General features: G+C 33.9%; 1 protein-coding gene across 1 annotated transcript; it reads right to left on the reverse strand.

The window, feature by feature from the left end:
• Positions 1–9,228: 9,228 nt before the first annotated feature.
• LOC131944052 (latent-transforming growth factor beta-binding protein 2-like) lies at positions 9,229–25,850 on the reverse strand. Its single transcript, XM_059304509.1, has 22 exons — positions 25,765–25,850; positions 24,930–25,032; positions 24,632–24,736; positions 23,789–23,917; positions 23,150–23,278; positions 22,861–22,989; positions 22,331–22,459; positions 21,296–21,424; positions 20,851–20,979; positions 20,161–20,289; positions 19,709–19,837; positions 19,000–19,128; positions 15,838–15,966; positions 14,341–14,469; positions 13,896–14,024; positions 13,341–13,469; positions 12,354–12,476; positions 11,535–11,593; positions 11,022–11,181; positions 10,706–10,764; positions 9,837–9,981; positions 9,229–9,403 (listed from the first exon to the last, which is right to left on the reverse strand). The coding sequence occupies exons 2-21, from the start codon at positions 24,994–24,996 to the stop codon at positions 9,838–9,840; spliced, it is 2,394 nt and encodes a 797-aa protein (XP_059160492.1). The 5' UTR covers positions 24,997–25,032; positions 25,765–25,850; the 3' UTR covers positions 9,229–9,403; position 9,837.
• Between the last annotated feature and the right edge of the window lie 776 nt (positions 25,851–26,626).

The raw sequence follows: 26,626 nt of genomic DNA on the forward strand, positions 1-26,626 counted from the left end.
GGGATGAATGCCAACTATTGGAATATCGACAGTAGGCTTTTTCTAACATGGAATGGGTGTATGTTGGGAGATGTTCTTAAAATAAGTAGCTTGATTAAAATACTAAAAGTAAAATTAATTAAGAAACAGTATATATATATATATATATATATATATATATATATATATATATATATATATATATATATATATATATATATATACTTCAGAATAATTGAAAGTAGAATAAGTTCCAATACCGGTTATCGGGAATCGCTGAAAAGTGAAACGGAACTACAAATTTGACATAATACTTATATTTGAAAATTTCATCAACAAGGTGTAACGGTACTCAAACTATAGTGTTTACAGACACACATACACACACACAGACATACGGACATAATTGCAAAGTCCAGTTTTTGCGACTCGATCACGCATAAAAGCCAAACTTATGATAAATTTCGCATTATAATTTTTGCCCGATTAAAATAAGTCCTCTATACTCCGGATGTGATGAAATGACTGATGTGTAAAACGGTGAAAACTGTCAAAATTTCATGTGATTTTTGTGTACGATCACAATACTTTATACTCTGTATACTGTATACGAGAAAGTAAAAAGTATCTACACATTCCTAGTAACATTGGATCCACGTTTTTTTTTATATTTAAATATTAGGGTGCATTTAAAATTTATAGTTCAGTAATAATTTGACAGCAAACAATGTACATAAATAAAAGTAACAAGCCCTGCACTTAAGCACACAGCTCCATAACTTTGCCGCTTTAGTCAACGGAAGATAGTGGGATTGTGAAATAAAAAAAAATTCACCATCTCTTTTCGTATTACGACACCCCCCCCCCCCCTTTCAGACAAAAAAAAGAAAAATAAATGTATGATTCATTTAGGCAATATATATTTTAACCAGTGCCCCCCCCCCCCCCGCCATCTCCAGAAAACGTCAAGTCACCTGCCCCTTTCGCATACCGGAATTTTTTTTATTTCCCTCGATGACCGGAAGTTTCACGTACCCTTTTTAGAAAATGTCTCAAATAAATCCTGCGTAAACGCTAGGACCTGGCCGATATTGAGGACAATTACATTAGGTTAGGTTAGGTTTTCCTGTCGCCCCTCCAGGGACATAGGCCGCTGACGAGAGCTTTCCAGACGTCTCTGTCCAGCACTAGTCTCTCCAACTGTCCCCAGGTGTTTCCAATCTTCTTCATGTTTTCTTCAAGGTCAGGAAAATGGGTCAAAACCCCTATTGTCAAAACCCCTATGGTCAAAGCCCCTATGGTCAAAGCCCCTATGGTCAAAGCCCCTATGGTCAAAGCACCTGTGGTCAAATGTCCGCGCACCGGACAATGACATCGTTACGCTGTAAATCAACAGGACGAATCCTCAAATCTAATTATTCGATACATCGGATTTTTGGTGTCGCCTTACCTATGAGTTTACACGATGGCCGAAAGGAATAGAAAAAGAAAAATCAATTAAAAAAACGATTTGACAAAAACTTTTCCTCAAGTAGGACTTTATAACTAAATTTGTTTAAAAATGAAGTACCGGTTTGTTCGACACGCATTTCATCATCATATTTACCTTTGTGTACCCTTGACACATGGGCCTGCCATAGAAAGCTCTTTCCATTTTTGTTGGTCCCTGATACTTTTCCTTGCAGTCACCCCTGGCAGTCCTGCCTCTGTTAGCTGCTTCCCTGCTGTGTGCCTCCACGTCTCTTTGGCCTTCCTTGCTTAATTTTTTTCCTTGAGGCGCCGCACGTGTTTGGTCTACTAAAATGCATCAATCGGCTCAAAACTACATACAAATTGCAGCTTCTATATTTATTAGCGGTACAATTTGAGAAACATTGTGAATAGTTGGGCGATATACACGAGAGATAGAACCGTTGTTAAAAAACAATGTATTGACCGATGACGTATGACAATAAAGTTACATTGAAGGCTAACATGAATCAAAAACCAAACAGATCTAAGAACACGTGTTGACATCAATAAAATATCTAGGATTGATATAATGACAGACATGGGCGTAGTCACATTTTTATATCACTACAATTATATTTTATTTACATGTTTTCTGCCTTAGAAAATATTTAAAGCTTCCTAATACACAACTATGTATTGAATATGTAAAATGTTAATAAATTGATTTTTCTTTGATTCTTCTACTTTTGTATTAGCATTCTTCTTTGTCTTTGTATATTTCTCTTTGTTGGCAAGGTAAGCCAGGTTTCCACATCATAGATACACCTCTGGTTGATAGTTTCTAGTTTTTTATCCCCTCCGCCATTTTGAATCATTTTCAGTTTTGCCGTTCATGAAGGTGATCCATATAACATACAGCTAGTATAAACAGTCGAATTCAAGACTATTTAAGTTTGATTGATTTCAATTTTAAACGTGTTAAATATATACTGGAGGTAATTTTTTTGAATGTTATTTTGCTAATGTTATATCACATTATTCCGTCATATAGTTTTTCAATTCTTACTTTCCAAACATATTTACAATATTGTTATAAATACATTTCGTATTTGTGTTTTTTGTAAAACATTTATTTTATCCTAAATTTTGTACACCCAACATAGACATATATGCAATCTATTTTATTCAAAACCTTAAGCCTATATGTTTGTTAAATACTTTGTAATAAATAGTTTAGCCACTACAATGTATCCACGGACATGCGATATCTATTTGCTTTTTTACTGTAGAGTTGGAGGGGAAATAGTTCATCTCTCACACAATACCTGCTGATTTTCAGCTAGCATTTCCTTCTAGATTTGCTTTAATAGTCTTTGAAGATCAGATAACAAACTACAAGGTAGCAGGTCTCGATGTCCACATATATCGTATTTCAGCTATCCGTGGGTTAGAACCCGGTTATGTTTGGTTTATCAACCGCATCTTTACAAAGCCGTACCTTTAGTTTTAACTAGGAAGACGGTTGGAGTGTAACCACAATTATCGACCAATACCGATTAACTGCTCTCAACCAGAAAAACTCCGACTAACTGAACTCAACTAAGTGACCTTCGACTAATTGCCTCAACCAGGCGAACTAACTGGGCTCAACCATGTAAACTCTGACTAACTGGGTTCAACCAGGTAAACTCCGACTAACTGGCTAAAGGGAACGTGCAAAGGCCACAACTAGGCGAACTCCGACCTATTGGGCTCAGCAAGACAAACTCCGACTAACTGGGCTCAACTAAGCGAACTTTGACTAATTGCCTCAACCAGGCGAACTCTGACTAACGGGGCTGAACTAGAGGAGCTCCGAATAACTGGGCTTAATTGGTTTAATTATACATAGATCTAAAACAAAATGTCTAATTACAATTTTATTTTAACAAATAAACCTCAAAATGCAAACGTGTAATATATGGTGATTTAATGGATTTTTTTTCCCATCGGTTTGGTGGGCTGACGGGGTTTGGGCTTTTACGTAGAGCTGAAATAAATTTGGGATTAAAGAAAGATAAATTATAAAAATTTTAAGCAAATGGAGTGTTATATTGAGTTCAATGAGACACATCGAATAAAACATTATTTACTTACAAACATCTATATCTATAGCAGTCCTCCCACAGTTTTAAAAAAATATTTTTTTAATTTAATTTAATTTTTTTAAGCATTTAAAATAGTAATAATAATAATTTACTTGGTTGTTTTAAATATTTTCAAAGACACGATCATTAATTGTATATATATATATATATATATATATATATATATATATATATATATATATTAATGAAGAAAGTAAAATTGCATAAGAAATAGACTAAGAAAGGGTGTGTAACTCGGTTTCTTTTAACTGCTTAGTTTACTGTGCTCAATCCTCAGCTGCGAAGTCAAAAGTTCACATTGTAGCTACCCATGGCGAGAAACAAAAAGGCCCTGGGAAAAGGTGTCTGTAATACTCATACTGATCTATCATTCCAATATTTTCCATGACACAAAATTGACCCCTAGCGATGAGCGTTCGCTGCCCTTGATTTATTCGCCAGTCCGGTTGGCTGAGGAGAAGGGGGGATTGAGAGTTGTGTATATCTTTCTACCACTTAGATTGAGCATTGTAAAACCTTTTTTCTATGCACTTTTTTTTTAATTAGGTGTGAGTTCCCAGTCTGTCAAAGCTTTGCTTGAAATATATCTTTTAACTCACTTTGATTGTTAAAAATAATTATTTTGTAGGCCTATAGCCTACCGTCACACCTTTTAGACCAGGGGTCTCCAAACTACGGCCCTCGGCCGGATGCGGCCCGCGAGATCCTCTCATCCGGCCCGCGGAGGTCTTTTTGTTCACAAAAAAAAATGTTTGTTAGAGGTGGCTGAGGAACTTTGCCCAGAAAATGTAAAACAATTTGATAATATAGCTTTAGGTGCAAATACCATTGCCCTCCGTGTTGCAGACATTGATGAAAACATTGTGACTCAAATATTGAAAACTGCTAACAAGTTTCGCAATTTTTCAATTGCAATGGATGAGTCCCTAGACAGTTGTTCCATGTTTTTGGAACAAGTACAGGGCAACAACTTGACGCACTTTTAGCCGTGCAAGGTCTTCATGGCTGAAGCGACCACTGAGTTCCCCACATCATTTGCATGCGAGATCATCAAACACCTCCCGCTGCAGTATCAGTAGCGGTTTTCTGATTAGGATTCAAAGGCAAAAGAAGTGAGACTGTTTCAAACCCCAATTGAAGCAAATGTAGCCAGTTGCCCTGATGAACTGCAGATGGAGATCATTTAATTGCAAGCAAATGACTTCCTTAGAGACAAGTTCAAAAAATGGCGAGTGGGTTTTTGGACATCGAGTGTGTTGTCTTTTAGACGTTTTCTCCTGGGGGAGGGGGTGGCATTTTAAATGTGTATATATTTCTATATAAATTATATTTCATGGGGGCGAGTGCGGGGGGACTCCGCCACCCCAAAGAGACCCATGGAGGAAACTCTGGCCCCTGAACTGATATTTGATAGTTAATGCGGCCCTGGGGCTAAAAAGTTTAGAGACCCCTGTTTTAGACAATTGAACTGTATTACTATGTATAACTAAATTGAATACAACTGGAATATAAACGGAAATTAAAAGTTTAAAATTAAAAATTTAAGTACAGCGCTGTTTTTTAATTTGTTAATTTTCTCAAAACTTCCAGAAGATCAGCATAAACCTGTGCTAAATAATATGTCTTCCAAAACATTGTTTATCTTGCTCGCCATAGTTATTGTAGTGTGCCAAGGTTAGTTCCCTTCTAATTTACATCCATTTATAATCAGACTATAATAATAAAGTAAATGGTTTTAATAAAACATAAAATAAAACGCAATGTCAAATACTTATATATATATATATATATATATATATATATATATATATATATATATATATATATATATATATATATATATATATATATATATATATATATGTATGTATATATATTTATCTTTTTTCCTGCAATTACAGCTGACCTCATAAATTCATATTCTTGTAAATTTTAGTCGGTATAACAGTTTTTCAAATTTGATTATATCGTCTTTGTTGACACTTATGAATGTAAAAATCGCAACTTAAAGCAATCAGTCAAATGATAACCCATTTAAAATCAGTATTTTACCGACGTCTCTTTCAGTGGGTGAAATTACGGGCAATCCAGCAACACTTATTGATTCAACTACTGATTGTACCCAATATCTAACAGCCAACAACATCATTGGTTATATGTCGTGCCGACTGTAAGCATTTTTTATTGATTCTAAATTTAAAAAAAAAAGAATCAATTTCTTAACATGGTAAAATGTTGACTGTAATAATATATTCAGTAACATATTGGGCTATGAAGGCCTATTAATTGAACCTTTGAATTATATTTTATAAACATACGTTAAATCACTTATTCGTGTTATTGTCTTTTATTACAGCATCCAGCAAAAGACAATGAAAAGAAAATGAAATCTAATTCAACAGCAACATTTTGATTTTTGGACTTTATTATTTAGAAAATGTTTTCTAGTGTAAACTGTCAGGAATACACTTTTCGATTTAAATTACTTTAAGTACTCGTGTTTTCTGCCCCACTCATTTTTTTATAGATAAAAAAGTCTTTTATTACTGCGATATTTTCTGTACATCACTCTATTTTATGTTCATGTTGATGAGTTGTAGTACATTTTGGTTATTTTGGTTTTTGCATTATGTATAAGTTGTAGTCCTTAAGCCCTTTAATTACTTCACAGAGGCTAAACGTCTCCCCCCCCCCTCCACCCCAAGACACACACGCACCATTCGTCAATAAAAAAAACAACTAAAACCATAACTTCCCCGCACTATAACTGTCATCCTATCTCCCAAATTCCATTTCAAAATGATTGTCCTTTCAGTAAAGGGATTTAACCAGTCTGTGCCTAAAACATTATGTGAGTTGTTTATCTTTGAATGGGGTCGGAAGAAATAATATAGATAGTGTTTTAAATATTTTCTTTAATTCTGTACAATTTATTTAAAAAATTTGAACACTACTACTATTTTTTAAAACAAAAATTACCTTATCGACCAATATTTTAATCAAACTTTGCTAAGATAAATTTTAATGCCAAATGTTAGTTCTATGACTACCATGTGTATTACTTAAGAAATTTTCGTTGACATGCTATCATGAAAAAACTTTTATACAAAACAAAACGTAGATTTTCGGCTATGAACAACAATAAGCACATAATGTTAGTAACAACAGGCCTACTTTTATTTCTTTGATTATTTCACAGCATTATGTTTACACTTTTTTCTAGACTTTTATTCCCTAAATGCTAAAACTAAACTGTTCTAATAATGCTCAATACATATTAAATATTTTCATTAATTTAATTATATAGCAGTTGTTGTTTTATTTTATTTCTGAAGTTTTTTTTTATGTATTAAAACGGTAAAAAATCAAGTTTTCCTTTTGATGTTTTAATTGCTAGCATTCTCATTCATCATTCAATATTATATAGTGAGGACAAATTTAATCAATACGATACATATCTTCATAGTCTGATAGTAGGTTGGACTATTGCTCTCTGGAAATCAATGCGCGATGCGTGGCAAAAACGGGTTATGTAGTCGACGTTGCCCATATATCAGGTACCCTCTCTTACACAGCTACTAAGGAAAGGCTTTACCTACACACAAAGGCATCAGCTGAGTCGCGGGAGCTGCCGAAAGGAAAACAAGAGTTGGTAAATATATCATGTAAGGGGCTCCACTCCTGTTTGTTTCCGGAGTTACATCTCTTTGATGAGTTGTTTCCCCGCACTAGCGTGTCAAAGATTTCCAGTGGTTGGAACACGGTACTTCTGGGTGAGCAAAAACTGCCGACTTCCGCCCCACAACGCGGACTACCTAATCACAAGTATTCCATTGATTAGGTAATGATTATTATTTGACTAAATAATTGAAGTTATACATACAGATGTATTTTTTTTGTTACATTTTTTCTAGTCTAAAACCAATATTTCAATGTTTTTCTGAAGTTTATTTTTCGCGTGTTGATGGGCTATGCTTTTCCAGTCACAACATATATCTAGTTATGAAGCTCAATATTTTAACTCTCGCATGATCTCAAAGTATAGCTCTCGCCAGATCTCAAAGTATAGCTCTCGCCAGATCTCAAAGTATAGCTCTCGCCAGATCTCAAAGTATAGCTCTCGCCAGATCTCAAAGTATAGCTCTCGCCAGATCTCAAAGTATGCTCTCGCATGATCTCAAAGCTTAGCTCTCGCATGATCTCAACGTTTAGCTCTCACCAGATCTCAAAGTGATAATCATTTCTCCTTCATCGGTGGGCTATTGTTTTAACACAAGTTAAATCTTCTTTATTACACTGTGTGGCTGTAATGTAACGTTGGATTTTACTTGTGTACGAGCAATAAAATAACCCAAAATCTGGTCCTAGTCTCATGCTCTTCAAAATGTCTTTAAAAATATTTAATATGGTTCCAGACGGAAGATACGGCATCATAAGTTTTTTTTTTTTTTTTTTTTTTTGTTTTTTTTTTATAAGTAGCACTGAACAATGTGTTTACCTTTATAATAACTCTTATATGGTAAGGGGATATAACTTTGCTGTTTATATTTTTTCCGAAGTATGAGTAAAGTTATTTCTCTTTTAAGAAATAAAAAACACTCTACCGCCTGTATTTTTGCCATCTTAGTTGATATTCATGTTATTAGCATCTGCCAGTACATTTTCATGTGCACTTGTCTTAATATTTATTTTCAATATATTTAAGGCTAAGCGTTTTCTTCTGTTTAGGAAAATATAAAATATACCAAAGACACACGTAACAATTACGTGTGTAGCTTAGTAACTGCTTTAAATTAAATCACACATAATTTAAAAAGCAATATATTTTTAAATAGAATTTTCTATTTAAAAAAAAGTCAACACAAGATAACATTGCTTGCATTTGAGTTTTATTAATTTCACGTTAAGTTTAAAGAATACTTAAATATTATTTATTGCAGCTACTTTGTTACATGTGTAAAATTACACACAACGTATACGTGTGTTATGGATCAAAATGACTCAGACATCACAATAATAAACAAAGTAAGGTATTAAATAAGCCGTTCTTGCTATTTACTTCATGTGTAGGGTAGGGTAAGGTAGTGTAGTGTAGTGTAGTGTAGTGTAGTGTAGTGTAGTGTAGTGTAGTGTAGTGTAGTGTAGTGTAGTGTAGTGTAATGTAGTGTAGTGTAGTGTAGTGTAGTGTAGTGTAGTGTAGTGTAGTGTAGTGTAGTGTAGTGTAGTGTAGTGTAGTGTAGTGTAGTGTAGTGTAGTGTAGTGTAGTGTAGTGTAGTGTAGTGTAGTGTAGTGTAGTGTAGTGTAGTGTAGTGTAGTGTAGTGTAGTGTAGTGTAGTGTAGTGTAGTGTAGTGTAGTGTAGTGTAGTGTAGTGTAGTGTAGTGTAGTGTAGTGTAGTGTAGTGTAGTGTAGTGTAGTGTAGTGTAGAAACAAACTTATATTTTATTATGTAAGAGAAATCTGCTTTTTATATAAGTGTAATCTAACGATTAGAATAATTTTCTGTGTAATTTTGACCATACTTGTGTGTATTTTGTCGCCAATTTCAATATTGTTTGTGGGTAAAATTATTAACTTTAAAATATGTAATAACACTTAATGTAGACGATTAGAAAAAACAACAGTAATAAAAATTAAGAAAGAAACACTTAGTGAAAACTAATATTTAGTTTTATTCAAAGGTAATTTCAAAATGTGTCTTAGTTTGTATTAAAAAACCCACAGTTTACATTTGGCAAACTTTGTTGATTAATACAGATTGTATTTTTAGGAACTTTAAAAGGTGTATAATTTCTGGATCCACAGTCTTTTGAATCTATAGACAAACCTGAAAAAAAAGCATTTTGTATAGTTAAATACAGCGTATGTCTTTATTGTGTATCTCTCAATCAGCTATGAGCCTAAACCATTCTTATGAATATTAGTTGTCATTTCCAATTTTAAATTCCAAGGGTACACAAAGGTACAGAATATAGTCCAAGTTTTAAACCCAATGGGATTCGAAGCTACCAATCCGCGCGGCACCAACTCGACCCGCCCTTCAAATATCAAGTCAGACGTATAACCACTTCTGCCAATCATCTCTACCAAACTACAGCTTTCATGGAAGACCATTATTACAGAAGGGTCTACTTTCTGTTTATATTGCTATTTCAGTAACAGCGCATGTCTCCATCCCCTGTATAAGTTTAAATGCTGTTTCAAATATCTACGAAAAATACAAGAACAAAATTAAAAATCAATTTTCGCCAATGACTCACATCAGCAAACCATGAAGGCGTCCGCCCTTCTGTTCGTGTTGATGTCATACATGTTCCCAGTGGCGACAAGATGATCACAGGATTGTTGGCTGACATAATAGTATCTCAAACATGTATGGTCCGCAGCGCAAGACATAAAACAAGCCTGTAGATGAGAATCTTGGAAGTGAAACAAAATCTCGCTTCAATACTTTCTTAGGGCACACTCTGCCCCAACCCCCCCCCCCCCTTCGAAGAAAGTCTACCCCCCCCCCCCCTCCCCACCGAACAAAATTGAATTTTTATAGAAAATTATATATAACATTACCAGTGTCCGCCCCCCACCCCGGGAAAACGTTGACCTCCCCCTCCCACCCCGAAATATCAAAAGCCCCCCCCCCGGAGAAAAAAATGACCCCATCCCCTTAGTGTTACATCAGAATAGTTGAGAAATTTGGGGAAGATCACTCCCGCTTCATTTTATCAAATATACTAAATTTAAATTTAATGTTTAATACATTTTGTAATTTTAAAAATGTCAATTCAAAATACGGCCGCGTAAGATTCGGTAATACCATTGATCCGTGGATATATATATATATATATATATATATATATATATATATATATATATATATATATATATATATATATATATATATATATATATATATATATATATATATATATATATATATTAATGTTATCAAATATGAATTGTATTCGACCGTATTGTATTCCAATTTGATAACAACAACATAAATACATAGTGTTATGCAGCTTATAATAAAACAACCTATTTTTCTTAACTTATAACTTTAATATAGTAAACAAAGTGATAATTTGACAAAGTTGAAATAAATAATTAAAAAGCTAAAATATTTTTTTACCTTATGGGTTTTATGAGCTGTTGATATCGTTTCATATTCATCATAAGCAGAACATTGCACTTAAATAAAAAAAATTAAATTAGCTTGTTAGTCTTTTATTTTATACACAAATACACAAGTTACGAAGTATACATTTTAGTTTCAGTATAATATTTTGTAGTTATTTCATCAGACAACAATTTCTATTTCTATTTCTAACTCAACAGCCACTGAGATATTATATTTTTTCGGCAAACTCTAGTTTTACAGAGTTCTTTTTACATAAATAAGTATTATTGTTTAGACATATATACGGAAAAGAGTATTAATTGCTAACCTGTTTCGTTTCGACAAGTCACGAAGCTAGATCCACTTAATTCTATGTTAGTGTTAGTTACGTTCCCAGACAGTAGAAACACTCTACAATTACTTGGAACACCAACCTCATAGGTGTAAGTAATGCATAGTGGATTTTCTTTACAAATATCAAAGCAAGCCTGTAATTGTAAAAAGTAAAATTATTAGTAGTGTTTTCATACATCACATGAATGATAGTTGTTTAATATTTTAAAGGAATCATAAAAATATTTACTCTGTAACCTCTTATGCCTTATAAAGACATATAATGTTATTGTGATTTAGTAGGTATAAACTGTAGGATACTGAGATATATAAAATTGTCCTTTAAATATATGTAAAACAATTTATGAAAAAAATAATAATGTAAATATTTTTGTCAACTAATCGAAATTTTAATTTTATAGTATTGAAATAAATTTTGTAAAGCAACGTAGTAGGCATACGTAATATTTTTATTATAATTTCTAATTTTTTTTATTTTGAAGATTACCTTGTGAGATGATACAGTGTAATTTACAAGTGTTCCGACCTCGTAAGCATCACATGGTGCTTTAAAAAACACATTAAACATATTAATGCACATAATCTCGTCCACATGATAATAAACATGTTGAATTTTTTAAAGAAAACTATAACTTGAGTAACATTACAGCTAGATTGATGAAAATTCATGCATAAGTATAACATCAAACGAGCCCACTAGCGGCGAATCATACGCCGCTATTTAGTTGTTTTATTTTCTGCTTTTCAGTAATTCATAATTTGAATGCTGCCACTGAAAATATTGGCTTTAAAACACTAAAACCCTCCTTTATACCAACACTTACCCCCCCCCCCCCTCCCCCGTGAAAGCAGCCGCTTCTTAGTTACCTCCCCTAAGTTTAACATCGTTTCAAACTAAACTATATGCCCCTAATAGCCGTCACTAAACCCTGCTCTACGATTGTAAATATTAAGCGTGAACCACAGCTCACCAAACCATGTGGGGGTGGGGGTGGTAGCGATATGCCTAGAGAGGAACAGAAGGGGCTGCAAGGAGGCACGCTTACAACTTGGTGTTTTCTATGGTCTCCAAGAAGATAATTATGTATATAGATGTGTAGGGAAGTTTTTATTCAACATTTTAGCGATTTCCGATAACCGGAAGTAAAATTTGTTCTACTTTCGGTTTTCCAAAAACCTATAACTTAAGTACTTAGATAAAATCTGGTTGTTTGAATAAAAGATGAGATAAACGACTTAAAATTATGAACGACCAGCACAAACTTATACTGATAAAACGATTTAATTGACAACTTGTTCGATTTACCTTCACATTTTGTGGGATCCGTGCTACTGATGGTGTATCCAGCCTTACAAGAACACGAAAAGCTCCCTATTGTGTTTGTACAAATCTGCTGACAAGGGGACTGATCTTTGCATTCATTAATGTCTGAAATAGATTTTGTCAGAGCATGCAAAAATGAACATAAAATGAACAGAAAGTACGAATTAAATGATTGCTTATTATTTAACATTTTCAGAACAAAATTGTCTACGGTCATTTGTACAGATATTTTTTAAAAATAACAAAATGTGAAAATTAGAAGAAAGTTTGAGAGTGGACACGTTATCATAGACATTGGTTAAAAGTCATAGATAGGCTGATTCTTACAAATGAAAAAAAAAATAATAATAATTCTTTGTGCCTGAAGAAATTTTTTGTTAAAAGCTCAGAAGAAAAACTAGCGTTGCAAACGTTGTTTACATTTTAGAATTATTTTATTTCGCACCTGCAATCTCCTACAATATTTGCATTGCAAATAAAAATGTGAAGTAGAGTTAAGCTGTTTATGCGACTTCGGCATATGAAGGGATAGTGTTTCAGCACTATGCCCAGCTGCCTTTACGTTCCCTAGCATGTGTTAGGTACCCATCAGGACTGGGTGGACTCATGGATCTTCTACTAACTTGAACCCGAAATTAAAATCGAGACTTTCGGGTTAGCAGGTTAGCTCTGTTCATATTGTTCTTGCAAGAAAAATGTGTGATATGATCATAAGGGTCTACCTCACTCTTGCGGTTTTCTTCTTTTTCCAAACATTATGTCCAATATCTAAGAATTGTATACTATCTGATTCATTTTCGACTATCACTAAGATAACTTGGTTCTTTTAAATGATACTCCACATTTGATGTTTACATAAATGCTTAAACAAAGTATGAGTGATTGTGTGAAAAACAAATCTTCAGTTCAAATAATCGTTAAAGTTGCATAATAACGATCAGAGTAGATCAGAACTAACTAATGACTGACCTTTACATTTGCTGAGGTCCGTACTGCTGATGGTGTAGCCTGCATTACAAGAACACGAGAAACTTCCTGGTGTGTTAGTACAAATCTGCTGACAAGGACTTGGGGACTGATCTTTGCATTCATTTATGTCTGAAAGAGATTTTTAGAGGATAAAAACGGCTAAATTTTTTTTTAAATCACAGACGATCACTAAATTATTGCCCTTTACATTACCTTAAGAACAACTGACACGATTAATAATTTGCAGTAGAGTTATTTGAGACTGTTATTGAAGGTACATAATTTAAACCGTGTACGCCTTGATTAAGTCAATGCTCAAAACTTTTAAAGCTTTTTTATACAACAATAAGCTTTTTTAAAAATTGAAGACGAAAACACTATATATATATATATATATATATATATATATATATATATATATATATATATATATATATATATATATATATATATGTTAAAAACTAATGTATATGAGAGTGTTTCGGAGTTAGTAACGGTATAGGGAAACTCGTAAAACTTAAATTGCAATTTGTTTTTTAAATTTGGTGTACTTACCTTTACAGTTGTTGGAATTGTTGGCACTGACTGTGTATCCAGGTAAACAAGAACACGAGTAGCTCCCCAAAGTGTTGGTACAAATGTGCTGGCACCGATTTGTGCTTTGATCTTTGCATTCATCCGCGTCTGTAAATATTTTGTTTTACAAAATAGTGTCAAAAACTGCCACTGCGAAGATATTTGTAGAATTGTTTGTGCTCTACAAAGTTATTCAAAGTTTTTCGATAATTTCTACTGTCGGGTTATTCAGTTAGCTCGATTGATGTTTTTAATTGACATAATTATTTTCAATATATGATTTTGTTAAATGTTTATACGAGTTTAAAATTTGCCAAGAAAGCTTTCAAAATGCATACATTTTAACAAATTGTATTCATTTAGATAAAAGTGTATCAGATTTACGAATTTGTTTACGATTTAACAGTCACATTCGTCGACCTACCAACACATCTCGTGGGATCTGTGCTACTCTTTACGTATCCAACATTGCATGAACACGAGAAGCTTCCTTTAGTGTTGGTACATTTCTGTTGGCATGGACTTGGTGTTTGATCTTTGCATTCGTCAATGTCTGAAATATTTTTGCAAGAATATATAAGCCCTGTTTATGTGCCTTACTGAACATTAATTTTGAGCTTATTATTTTAAATTTAGAATAAACTCCGCTTTTAGTTTGTTGTTGAAACTATGTCAAAAAGTAGTGGAAGTGTAATTTTATTTTAAAATAAACCGGGAGTGATCTTCCCTAAACTTTCTCGGATATTCTAATATAAAACTACGAGGGATGGCAAGTCAGGACATAGACAATATTTGTAATCCATTTTTAATTACTTAAACTTTTTAAAATGGAATAGAATCTCATAAAAAAAAAGAATTGCACACTGAGTCAACGCCTAATAAAATGTGCGAGATATTATTAGCACTTTATAAATTTAAGTGCGTTTTTTGAGAAATCGGAAAAAGCGTAAATTAGTACTTCCGGTCAACGGAAATTACTCAACATTTGTAAGAAAGTAGCGAATTAGATCTTTTACTTCCCTGTGAAATTTCATTTATCTATCTGAAATAGTACTCAAGTTATAGGCTTTTGAAAAATTCAAAGTAGAAATAGTACCAATTCCGTTTATTGGAAATCGCTCATAAGTTGAAACGGATCTACGATGTTGATAAAATACTTATATATGAAATTTCATCAACCTAGCTGTAACGGTACTCAAGTAATCGTGTTTACACACAGACACGGACACACACACACACACACACACACAGACATACGGACAAGATCGCAAAATTATGTTTTTCCGTATCAGTGAGGTGTAAAACGTCGAGATTTGTAAAAATCTCGATTTTTTTTTTGCACGATTACAATACTTTCTCTATACTTCGTGTATACGAGAAAGTAAAAAAGAGTTTGCATGTTTTCACGTTATTTTACTCAATTTTAACAGTGATCAATTTTTTTTTAAATTGGTCAGTAAATTATGAATAGCAATGTTTTTATGCACATTTTTTAGTACTTTAAAGTTTTGATTTACAATACAGTGGCATTAATAAAAACTACTGCGCACCAAATGACATTGACAATGCGCGTGTAATAGTGCAGAATTGTGTTAGTGAATCAGCCTACTAATTTCATTTTTTTAAATTAATTCATACAGAATTAATTAGAAAAACAATTAATTAAAATTTAATGCCAGTGTACATTTTCTTGAAGTCTTGACCCACGTGCCATCTTTAAAACAAATCCGTCAGATCAAAATGCCCGAAATTTCGCTCACCCGTTTTGATATATGACGCCAGTCTGACTGACCAATCACAGAGGAAGGAAGTAAAATAAAACCTTATAAAAAGCGTCACAAATAGACTGTGCCCAAAAGACCTCAAGAGTTTAAGAGATTTATTTATTTTATATTTTATCTAGATGATCCACCATTCTTACCTTTACAGTTGTTGGAATTGTTGACGCTGATTGCGTATCCAGGTAAACAAGAACACGTGTAGCTCCCCACAGTGTTGGTACAAATCTGCTCACAACGATTTGTGCTTTGATCTTTGCATTCATCCACGTCTGAAAATATTGTCTAAGTAATAAACTGTATTCCACAGTGACCCTGCATTGTTTTTGTACAATTTTTAAAGCCAGTGTTTCTTGCATGCATCTTTTCTGGGGGGGGGGGGGGGGTAAGGAGCTCTGAAGAATATAGAAAATATATACTTTCAACAGTATCCCCCCCCCCACCCCCATAATTTTAAGTGTCCCCCCGGAAAAAAAAACGGTGGAAGAAAACTGGTTAAAGCCCTAAAGAATGGGATTAGACTTTCTGTATATAACAAATAAAATTAATTTAGATTAATACTTGGAATCAATTAAATTATGTTTAAATATGTTATTTTTTTAAAGATAAAGCGTACAATTATGTTTGAGGATGCAAACGAATTGTAGACAAGAACATACACGGCAACAATTCATTCAGATGAAAGGATATCTGATTTAAAAAAAAAAAAACCAAGCCGACCCGCGGCGTATCATATGCCGCTATTTAGTTGTTTTATTTTCTACTTTTCAGTAATTCATAATTTTTGAATTCGACAGTAACAATGCTACCACTAAAAATGTTTGCTTTAAAACACTATCAGTAGGTTAAGGACGATACCCCCCCCCCCCCTCCTTTCCCCCAACCCCTACCCTACACCCCCCCCCGTGAAAGCAGCCTCCTCTTAGTTACCTCCACTAAGTTTAAAATCGTTTCAAACGTATTTATCTGCCCCTAATAGCCGTCACTAAACCCGGCTCTACGTTTGTAAACATTTAGCGTGAACCACAGCTCACCAGACCGTGTGGGGGTGGGGGTGGTAGGGATATGACTAGAGAGGAAGAGAGGGGCCTGCTAGGCGCTTACAGCTTGGGGTTTTCTGTGGTATCCAAGAAGAGAATTACCTATCTAGATATATATATATATATATATATATATATATATATATATATATATATATATATATATATATAAAGCAATGTATGAATGTCTTTTATGCAATACTACACCTCTCATCACATCGCAGTAAAACTTTGGGAAGTTGTTGTGAATATTCCTGGGGAGGTCTCTGCGGAATTTGTTTTTTCCAAATTCGCAGGGGTAGCGCCCCGGCAGGGCGCAATTTGTTTTTCTCTATATACTGTATATAAAAAATAAAAGTAGATTTTGGTTTGACAGCGTTCATCCGATAGCCATGAGACTTTGGGGAGTTCATTATAACACTCTAGGGAAGGGTTCTGTAAAAAAAATAATTTTTTTTAAATTTCGCAAGGGCGGCGCCAGGGAGGGTGCGATATTTCTCTATATACGGTATATAAAAACAAAAGTCGATTTTGGTTTGACACCATTCATCCGATAGCCATGAGACTATAGGAGAGTTGATTAAGACACTCTGGGGAAAGGTTCTGTAAAAAAAATTAATTTCGCAATGGCGGCGCCACAGGAGGGTGCGATTTTTCTATATATACCAAATAATAAAAGTGAATTGCGGTTACACTGTTCACGCGATCGCCATGAACCTTTGAGAAGATGTTGAGAATAATCCTGGGGAGGTTTCTGCGCTAAAAACATTTTCAAATTCCCTGGGATAGCGCCCTGGAAGGGAGCGATTTGTTTTCTCTCTATATATGGTATATAAAAATAAAGCCGGTTGCGGTCTCACAACGTTCATTCGATAGCCATCAAACTTCAGGGACTTGATTAAAACACTCTAGGGAAGGGTTCTGTAAAAAATCATTTTTAATTTCCCAAGGGCGGCGCCACCGGAATGTGCGATTTTCTCTTATAAACTGTATATAAAAATAAACGTCGATTGCGTTGGCACGGCGTTCATCCGATCGCCATCAAACTTGGAGGAGTTGATTAGAACACTCCAGGGAAGGGTTATGTGAAAAAAAACATTTTTAAAATTCGCAAGAGCGGCGCCACGGAATGGTGGGATTTTTCTCAATATACGGTATAAAAAATATAAGACGATTGCGGTTCGACGCAATTTATCCCGGTGCCATAAAACTTTAGGAATTTAATGAATACTCGCGAGAAGATTTCTGGGGTGGGAGGGGGAAATAGGGGTGGGTGGGTGGGGGGGGATTTAATTTTGCATTAGCGCCCCCTCCCCCCCCCCCGTCAGGATGCGATTTGGCGCCCTGCTCTTTCCCGTGAGCGCTATGGTGACTACGTTCAGTCTAAACAGTGTAATATACAATGGATAGGATGGGGCGTTACAAACGCTCACTAAATTAAATCAAGCGTATCCTCTGGTAGGGTTCGATTAGACTGCAAATAAAAATGTCTGTTTCGTCCCCCAAAGGCTCACATGGGTCGCTGAGGGCCATGTAATAAAAGAAAAATCCAAGTTAATAATCTAACCTTGGTTAATTTTTCAGATTATTAACTTTGATGTTTCTTTTTGTCCGTAAAAAAATCAAAACAGTTTCGCCACTTTGCGAATGATGCAATTAGCATCTATTTTTAGATAGTTCAATCAGAAATTGAAATCGAGCATCTAAGAATAGACCATAAGTCACGCTAACATATTGCATCAGTCACATTGATGTTTAAAACACGTCAAATAATAATTTGTTCGTGTTAAATAACAAATCATGTTTATTTGTTTCACTTTAGCGAATGACGCAATCTGCATCATTGTTAACGGGATGCTATTTGGCACGATGGTGCATGTTAGTTTTAAGGAGCCAGGGGTGGTAAGTCGCGCCTTTGCGCCCCTCTATGTCTCTGACACATGGGCGGTCACCGAAGTGTGTTATACCATATTATTTCGGCTAGTGATAAATTTACACTCAAGGTTTTCATGCGGTAGTGTCCCGATATTTATGATACAAGCATAGGCATTGTTTACATTTAAATAACTCACTTTTAGAAAACAAGGTCCCGAGTCTAAGAATATTGGATTGGTAACGCAATGATGAAACCCTTCTTATATATTTCGTCGGACTTTCTTCTATTCCCGCGGCAACGCGCGAGGACGGATACGCTAGTATATATATAAATTGTCCGTTCAGTAAGTGCTAAATATAATAATAGCCCTATGACATTCGTTGACCTACCTACACATCGATTGGGATTTGTGCTATTCTTTACGTATCCAGCATTGCATGAACACGAAAAGCTTCCTTTAGTGTTGGTACATTTCTGTTGGCATGGACTTGGTGTTTGATCTTTGCATTCGTCAATGTCTGAAATACATTGTTCAGAATATAATTATAGGCCCAGTATATTTCCTTTAGAATAGCCTTCAACATAATAGTATTGTTGTGCTTATTGTTTATAAATGTCAGAATAAAATCCGCTTTTAGATTGTTGTTGATACAATGTCAAAAAGTATTGAAAGTATAAATATATGAAAATGTGTCATGTGGTCACATTAATTTTATCCACTTTAGATCATTTCAATTTTTATATATTAGAAAGTAAATTATAAATGTCAAAGTATGTGTTTAAAGAAATATTAGAAATGAAGGAATTGAAACCGTATAGCAATCATTTAGTAGCTATAAATAACACTATGAAATAAACAATTAATTAGCTTCAAAAGAAGTAGTAGCACTTGCAAAAATGTGTACCAATGAATACTGATATCGACGTTATATTTTTGTCTGTATTGTTTTAAGTTAGATTAAAGAATAACTTTTACAAGTGTCAGTTCGTGAACATGCTATACAAAAAAGTCATAAACCTGTGGTACCCAAACGACTCAAAGAGTTACACGATGATTTATTTATTCTATTTAGTGTCACGATAATCAACCATATTCACCTTTACAGTTATTGGAGTTTGCGCTAGCAACAGTGTATCCAGGTAAACAAGAACATCTGTAGCTCCCCACAGTGTTGGTACAAATCTGCTCACAACGATTTGTGCTTTGATCTTTGCATTCATCCACGTCTGGGAATATTTTTTGTAATAAACATATTTCAACAATGAACCTGCAGTTTTACAAAATATAAATTGATAAAGCCCTACATAATCAAATGAAGACTTTATTTAAATTACTTATATTACTGTTTTACACTAATATAAATATGTTTACATATGTCATTTTGAATGTTAAACCCATAATCGAGTGTGAAGTTAGCTAAACATAACGGGACTAGTACATATATTACAACAATTCATTTCTTTGAAAGCGTATGTGATTATAGAAAACATTTTTATGAGATCAGTATGCGCTAACTATAATTATTACCCTATCACATACGTTGACATACCATCACATCTATTGGGGTCTGTGCTATTCATTACGTATCCAGCATTGCATGAACACAAAAAGCTTCCTTCAGTGTTGATACATTTCTGTTGGCATGGACTTGGAATTTGATCTTTACATTCGTTAATGTCTGAAATGTTTTTGTCAGACTGTGGTAGCCTTATATAAACGCTTTATGTAGCCTAAACATAATATTAATTTTATGCTTAAAACTTTACGTTTTAGAATGTATGCCGCGGTTATTTCGATCTTTGAACTATTGAAGAGAGTTCTACAAGTGTAAATATAAGAACATATCTATGTGATATAACATCATTCCCACCTTTTTAGTCATCGCTTGGCGTTAGTAGATCAGATAACGAATTACGAATGACTATGTAAGTGTAATAAATAAAGAAAGAAAGAAAGAAATTAGAAAAGTAAGAATCGATTGGTGGATGGGGATCAAAAGGGAAAAAATATACTAAGAGTTACAACATAAAAAGTATTGCTAGCAGCATTGTGAACATAAACTGCAACTTCATTTTTGTGTATATTATTTAAAATAGAAAGAAGGAGAAACAACATAGCACAATTATTAACTCAAGCGAATGCTATACAAAAAGCGTAATAAATGTGTGGTACCCAACGAGTCTAAGAGTTAAGTGATTTATTTGATCTATATTGTGAGTAGATAATTCACCATAATTACCTTTACAGTTATAGGGGTTTGCGCTAGCAACAGTGTATCCAGGTAAACAAGAACACGAGTAGCTCCCCACAGTGTTAGTACAAATCTGTTCACAACGATTTGTGCTTTGATCTATGCATTCATCAACGTCTGGAAAAAAAATAATGTAATAAACATATTATATCCGCAGCGACAAAGCACTTTTTTTTATTGATAAAGCCCTACATAATCGAATGAACTTTCTATTATATTTAATTATATAACTGTTTTACACCAATATAACTATGTTTACATGTGTCGTTTTAAATGTAATATAATCGTGTGTGAAGTAAGCTAAACATAACCTAATTAGTAAATATATTGCACTTATTCATTTCTATGAAAGTGTATGTGATTACAGAACATATTTTTATCAGATCAGTTTGCGCTAAATGTAATAATCGCTCTGTCATATTCATTGACCTACCAACACATCTACTGGGATCAGTGCTATCCTGTACGTATCCAGCATTGCATGAACAAGAAAAGCTTCCTTCAGTGTTGATACATTTCTGTTGGCATGGACTTGGGTTTTGATCTTTACATTCGTCAATGTCTGAAATATTTTTATCAGAATAGAAAGGCCGAATCAAAACGCTTAAAAGTAGCATTGAACTAAATATACGTCTTGTTTTTATTACTTAACATTAGAACAAAAAGAAGCTTTTAGTTTGTGGTTAAAATAAAGTCAGAAAGCACTGGAAGTGTAAATATCAGAAAACGTTTGCGTATCAAGTAATTTCGATCGGTTTTACACATTGTTCCACCTTCATAAAGTAGAAAGCAAATGATGAATAGCAGAGTACGTGTTTAAAGAAAATTTAAGAAGAAGAAATGAAAAGAAATATATAGAAATCAGTATCTGGTAGGGGGAGGAGGGGTGAGCAGCCTAACACCATACGACCATTTTAAAGATAGTGGTGCCTTTCTCGGAAATTAATTTTTACAAATTTGAAAGAAGTTTTTCGTTTCTTGCCTTTATTGTGTTATGTATATATTGAATGTTGTTGAATTTTGTGGTGTGTAAGAAATATATATATATATATATATATATATATATACATATATATATATATATATATATATATATATATATATATATATATATATATATATATATATATATATATATATATATTTATAACTTTTTACCGACTCGCCGTCCCTCTTAAACGGAGAACCTGAATACGCCTCTGAAGCCAGTGATCACAGTTTAACAAAAGATTTACAAAGTTGCTAAACAAAAAGTAGAACTAGTAGCAATGTTTAGATAAAAATAATATTAGGAAATTTGCCTTTTTGTCTAAATTATTTTAAAACAAACTTAAAAAAGCACTTTACAATTATCAACTCAAGAACATGCTATAGATAAAGCATCACAATTATTTGGAATCCTAAGAGTCCAAGAGTTTAGAGATAAATTATTTTTCTAAATTGTGTCTAGATATTTCACCATAATTACCTTTACAGTTATAGGGGTTTGAGCCAGCTAAAGTGTATCCAGGTAAACAAGAACACGAGTAGCTTCCCTCTGTGTTATTACAAATCTGCTCACAACGATTTGTGCTTTGATCTTTGCATTCATCCACGTCTGAAAATATTTTGATTTATTTAAACAAGTATTCATAGTGATCCTCCGATGATATTTGAAAAAATTGTAAAGGCCCTACTCAACTGAATACAGACTTATGTAATTTACTACTAAAATTCTTTTAATTGCACTCATATTATAAATTAATGTTACTTTTAAAAAAAAAATTCTTTAAGGATTAGCGTTCAATGTTGAAAGAAGTTTGTAAGAATTTATTCAACAAGTAGGCCTACATGCTATGCACACTTTTTTTTTTCTTATTACAGAATATATATATATATGTATATATATATATATATATATATATATATATATATATATATATATATATATATATATATATCTATATTAATCAATATGTGCTAACTATAATAAACGCCCTATCACATTCGTTGACTTACCAACACATCTATTTGGATCAGTGCTATCCTGTACGTATCCAGCATTGCATGAACACGAAAAGCTTCCTTCAGTGTTGGTACATTTCTGTTGGCATGGACTTGGGTCTTGATCTTTGCATTCGTCAATGTCTGAAATGTTTGAGGTAGATAATAAATGTCGTACACATGCACACACACACATACACACACACACACACACACACACACTTATATATATATATATATATATTGCTACTTAAAGATATGTTAAGAAAAAAACAAAATGTGCCTGGTCTAACAAAAAACGTACCAACACAATTTCTGGGGTTTAAGCTACTGATGGTGTATCCTGGATAACAAGAACACGAGTAGCTTCCCTCTGTGTTGGTACAAATCTGCTCACAACGATTTGTGCTTTCATCATTGCATTCGTCGATGTCTGAAAAATAATTGTGTAATATATGTAATAATTTTTTCACAACAAATATGGATTACGCTCTGTGTGATTAAGCCCGCTTAATACATATTGCGGTTTTCGTTGCAGTAATTTTAATGTGTTTATATGCATAACATCTTAATATACCCTGTACTTGCCTTACAAAATAACAAAACTGCGTTTTTTTTGTTACTTATGTGAGTATATTAATCAATCTATCAATACGCTTTCTAGAAAATTACATGTACGTTGTAAGTAGCAATAGTATAGCTTTCATTCCGGTTTGAATTATATATATATATATTAATATATATATATATATATATATATATATATATATTAATTATATATATATATTAATATATATATATATATATTAATATATATATACATTAATTATGCACAGTGTTGAAGCCTAAAATACAGTAACGATTTACCAATAGTGAATGCTACATAGAGATCGAGTATGCCTATAGTTTAATTGATTTTCTTATTGCCACGAAAAAAACCTACCTAAACAACGTGTAAAGTTGGTGCTGCTGATGGCGTATCCAGGATTACAAAAACACTTATAGCTTCCCACGGTGTTAATACATTTGTGCTGACAGCAGTTTGTGCTTGGATCTTTGCATTCATCAATGTCTGAAAATAGTATATTTTTTATATTATATAAAATGTTACGCTTATACAGGGCAAGATTTTGTTTATTCTATAATGTGTCATTTAAATTATCTGGAATTTTTTTTTCCGAATGCAAAATGTTCCCAAATTATACACTGCTTTTGACGCTACATAAACTATACCACAGATTAATCACATCCTTTGTTGTCATATTAGGCTCGATATGTGTATCATAAAGCGAAAAAAAACAACTGGTGTAGGCTATATAGTACCAGCTTATAAGAGGAAGCGAGATGTTTGTATTAGTGGCTTGAGGATTTAACACCAACTTATAAGAGGAAGTGAAAGGTTTGTATTAGTGGCTAGAGAATATAGTACCATTTTATAAGAGGAAGTGAGAGGTTTGTATTAGTGGCTAGAGAATATAGTACCATTTTCTAAGAGGAAGTGAGAGGTTTGTATTAGTGGCTAGAGAATATAGTATCATTTTATAAGAGGAAGTGAGAGGTTTGTATTAATGGCTAGAGAATATAGTACCATTTTCTAAGAGGAAGTGAGAGGTTTGTATTAGTGGATAGAGAATATAGTACCATTTTATAAGAGGAAGTGAGAGGTTTGTATTAGTGGCTAGAGAATATAGTACCATTATTGTTCATGGGGCTTGCTTATGTTAAAAGGACATACATGATTACAATACAACATATGAAAGAATTGAGGTGAAACCAACGTTCCTACCAATACACTTGGTAGGGTCGATGCTGTTGACCACATAGCCGGTCCGACAAGAACAGACTAGTTCTCCAGATTCATATTGCATAATCTGTTGGCACATACATTTTGCTGAAAAAAAGTTTTTTTTTATTATTAAGAAATGACTTAATTTTTTTTTGTATCATTGTCGAAAATGGGATAGGTCAGTGTTAAAACATATCGAAAAAAACAATATCGAATTAAACTATTTATTTCAAACCAACACAATTGTGCTAGGCTTGTTTATTTATGTACAAACACATAATGTGAGCAATCTACTCACCATCTGCATGGGATATGCAGGAGAGGATTAAAACTGCGACGATGATTTTACTACACGCTAACTCCATATTTCAGTAGTGTAGATTGTGGGAGTCAAAAATAACCTGGATAAAATGTTTAACAAGTTTTGTTGGATCAAGAAATTCAGTATTTATTAAAATGGATATGAATTTTAAATCAACGATCATAAGACATAAATCTTCTGCCTCTCTTCTTCGTTCTTAATTAAGATCTTGGAAGAGATTACCACCTACATAATTAGATACCATGCTGTTATATTCGCCGTTGATTCCAGTTTCCATCTGTTTTTTCTATTTGGATTTGCTTCTGTAGCCTTTGTCCACCCAAGAACAAACTACAAGTGGTTTCTCCTCGAAGAGTTACTTAACCCAGCAATAGCGCCGCATCTTCCAAGGGGTTCGAACTCTGGACTTGTCTGTTAAGCTGCCATGAGCTTTACCAACACGACCACGCCGGCCCCCATACTTTTACCAATACGGACCCAACACTCCGTCTTTTGAAGATTGTACATGCTACATAAGCGATTCGGTATTTACCTCAGACATTTTTGTAACGATCGAAAAAGAAAACCTCATTTCATCTAAACCGTTAGAAACACAAGCAGAATAGCTTTAGTGGATATATATATATATATATATATATATATATATATATATATATATATATATATATATATATATATATATATATATATATATATATATCACCAGATTGACCAAAACAAAATTGACATTTCATTTGAAAAAAGTAAAACTGTTCTAATTCGATCGATAGTGAAAATTGTAACCAGGTGTAAGTAAAGAAAATGTACTTACCAAAACGATTAAGCTGATCTAAACAGAAATGAGATTAATGTAGAGTGTTGACTCATTTGTATGATCTTATATATGCTCGGTATCCAATAGTATTATTTAAAAGTAGTAACTTTTGTTGTTTTGGAAATGCTAAGGACCCGCCCCTTTTTCACAACCGTCAACCCCATCAACAAAACTATTGATTTGATTGAAGATATCTTTATCTTCTTATTATCAACCGTTTGCCGGTTCATCAAATCCATCCATCCATCCATCCATCCATCCATCCATCCATCCATCCATCCATCCTTCCATCCATTCATCCATCCATCCATCCATCCATCCATCCATCCATCCATCCATCCATCCATCCATCCATCCATCCATCCATCCATCCATCCATCCATCCATCCATCCATCCATCCATCCATCCATCCATCCATCCATCCATCCATCCATCCATCCATCCATCCATCCATCCATCCATCCATCCATCCATCCATCCATCCATCCATCCATCCATCCATCCATCCATCCATCCATCCATCCATCCATCCCATCCATCCCATCCATCCGTCCGTCCGTCCGTCCGTCCGTCCGTCCGTCCGTCCGTCCGTCCATCCATCCATCCATCCATCCATCCATCCATCCCTCCATCCCTCCATCCCTCCGTCCCTCCGTCCCTCCCTCCCTCCATCCATCCATCCATCCATCCATCCATCCATCCATCCATCCATCCATCCATCCATCCATCCATCCATCCATCCGTCCATCCGTCCATCCGTCCATCCGTCCATCCGTCCATCCGTCCATCCGTCCATCCGTCCATCCGTCCATCCGTCCATCCGTCCATCCGTCCATCCGTCCATCCGTCCATCCGTCC

The sequence above is a fragment of the Physella acuta genome, unplaced genomic scaffold (genome assembly GCF_028476545.2).
Source record: "Physella acuta isolate Inbredline_101_S28 unplaced genomic scaffold, ASM2847654v3 ptg000479l, whole genome shotgun sequence".
Classification (NCBI taxonomy): Eukaryota; Metazoa; Mollusca; class Gastropoda; family Physidae; genus Physella; species Physella acuta.

Bases quoted from the DNA above. Each gene is read 5' to 3' on its own strand.
- LOC131944052 (XM_059304509.1), bottom strand. From the start codon at position 24,996: ATGGAGTTAGCGTGTAGTAAAATCATCGTCGCAGTTTTAATCCTCTCC. The intron at 11,182-11,534 runs GTAATCTTCAAA...TTACAATTACAG, and splicing joins ACACTGTATCATCTCACAAG to GCTTGCTTTGATATTTGTAA. The intron at 9,982-10,705 runs GTAAAAAAATAT...TCTCATCTACAG, and splicing joins CAGCTCATAAAACCCATAAG to GCTTGTTTTATGTCTTGCGC.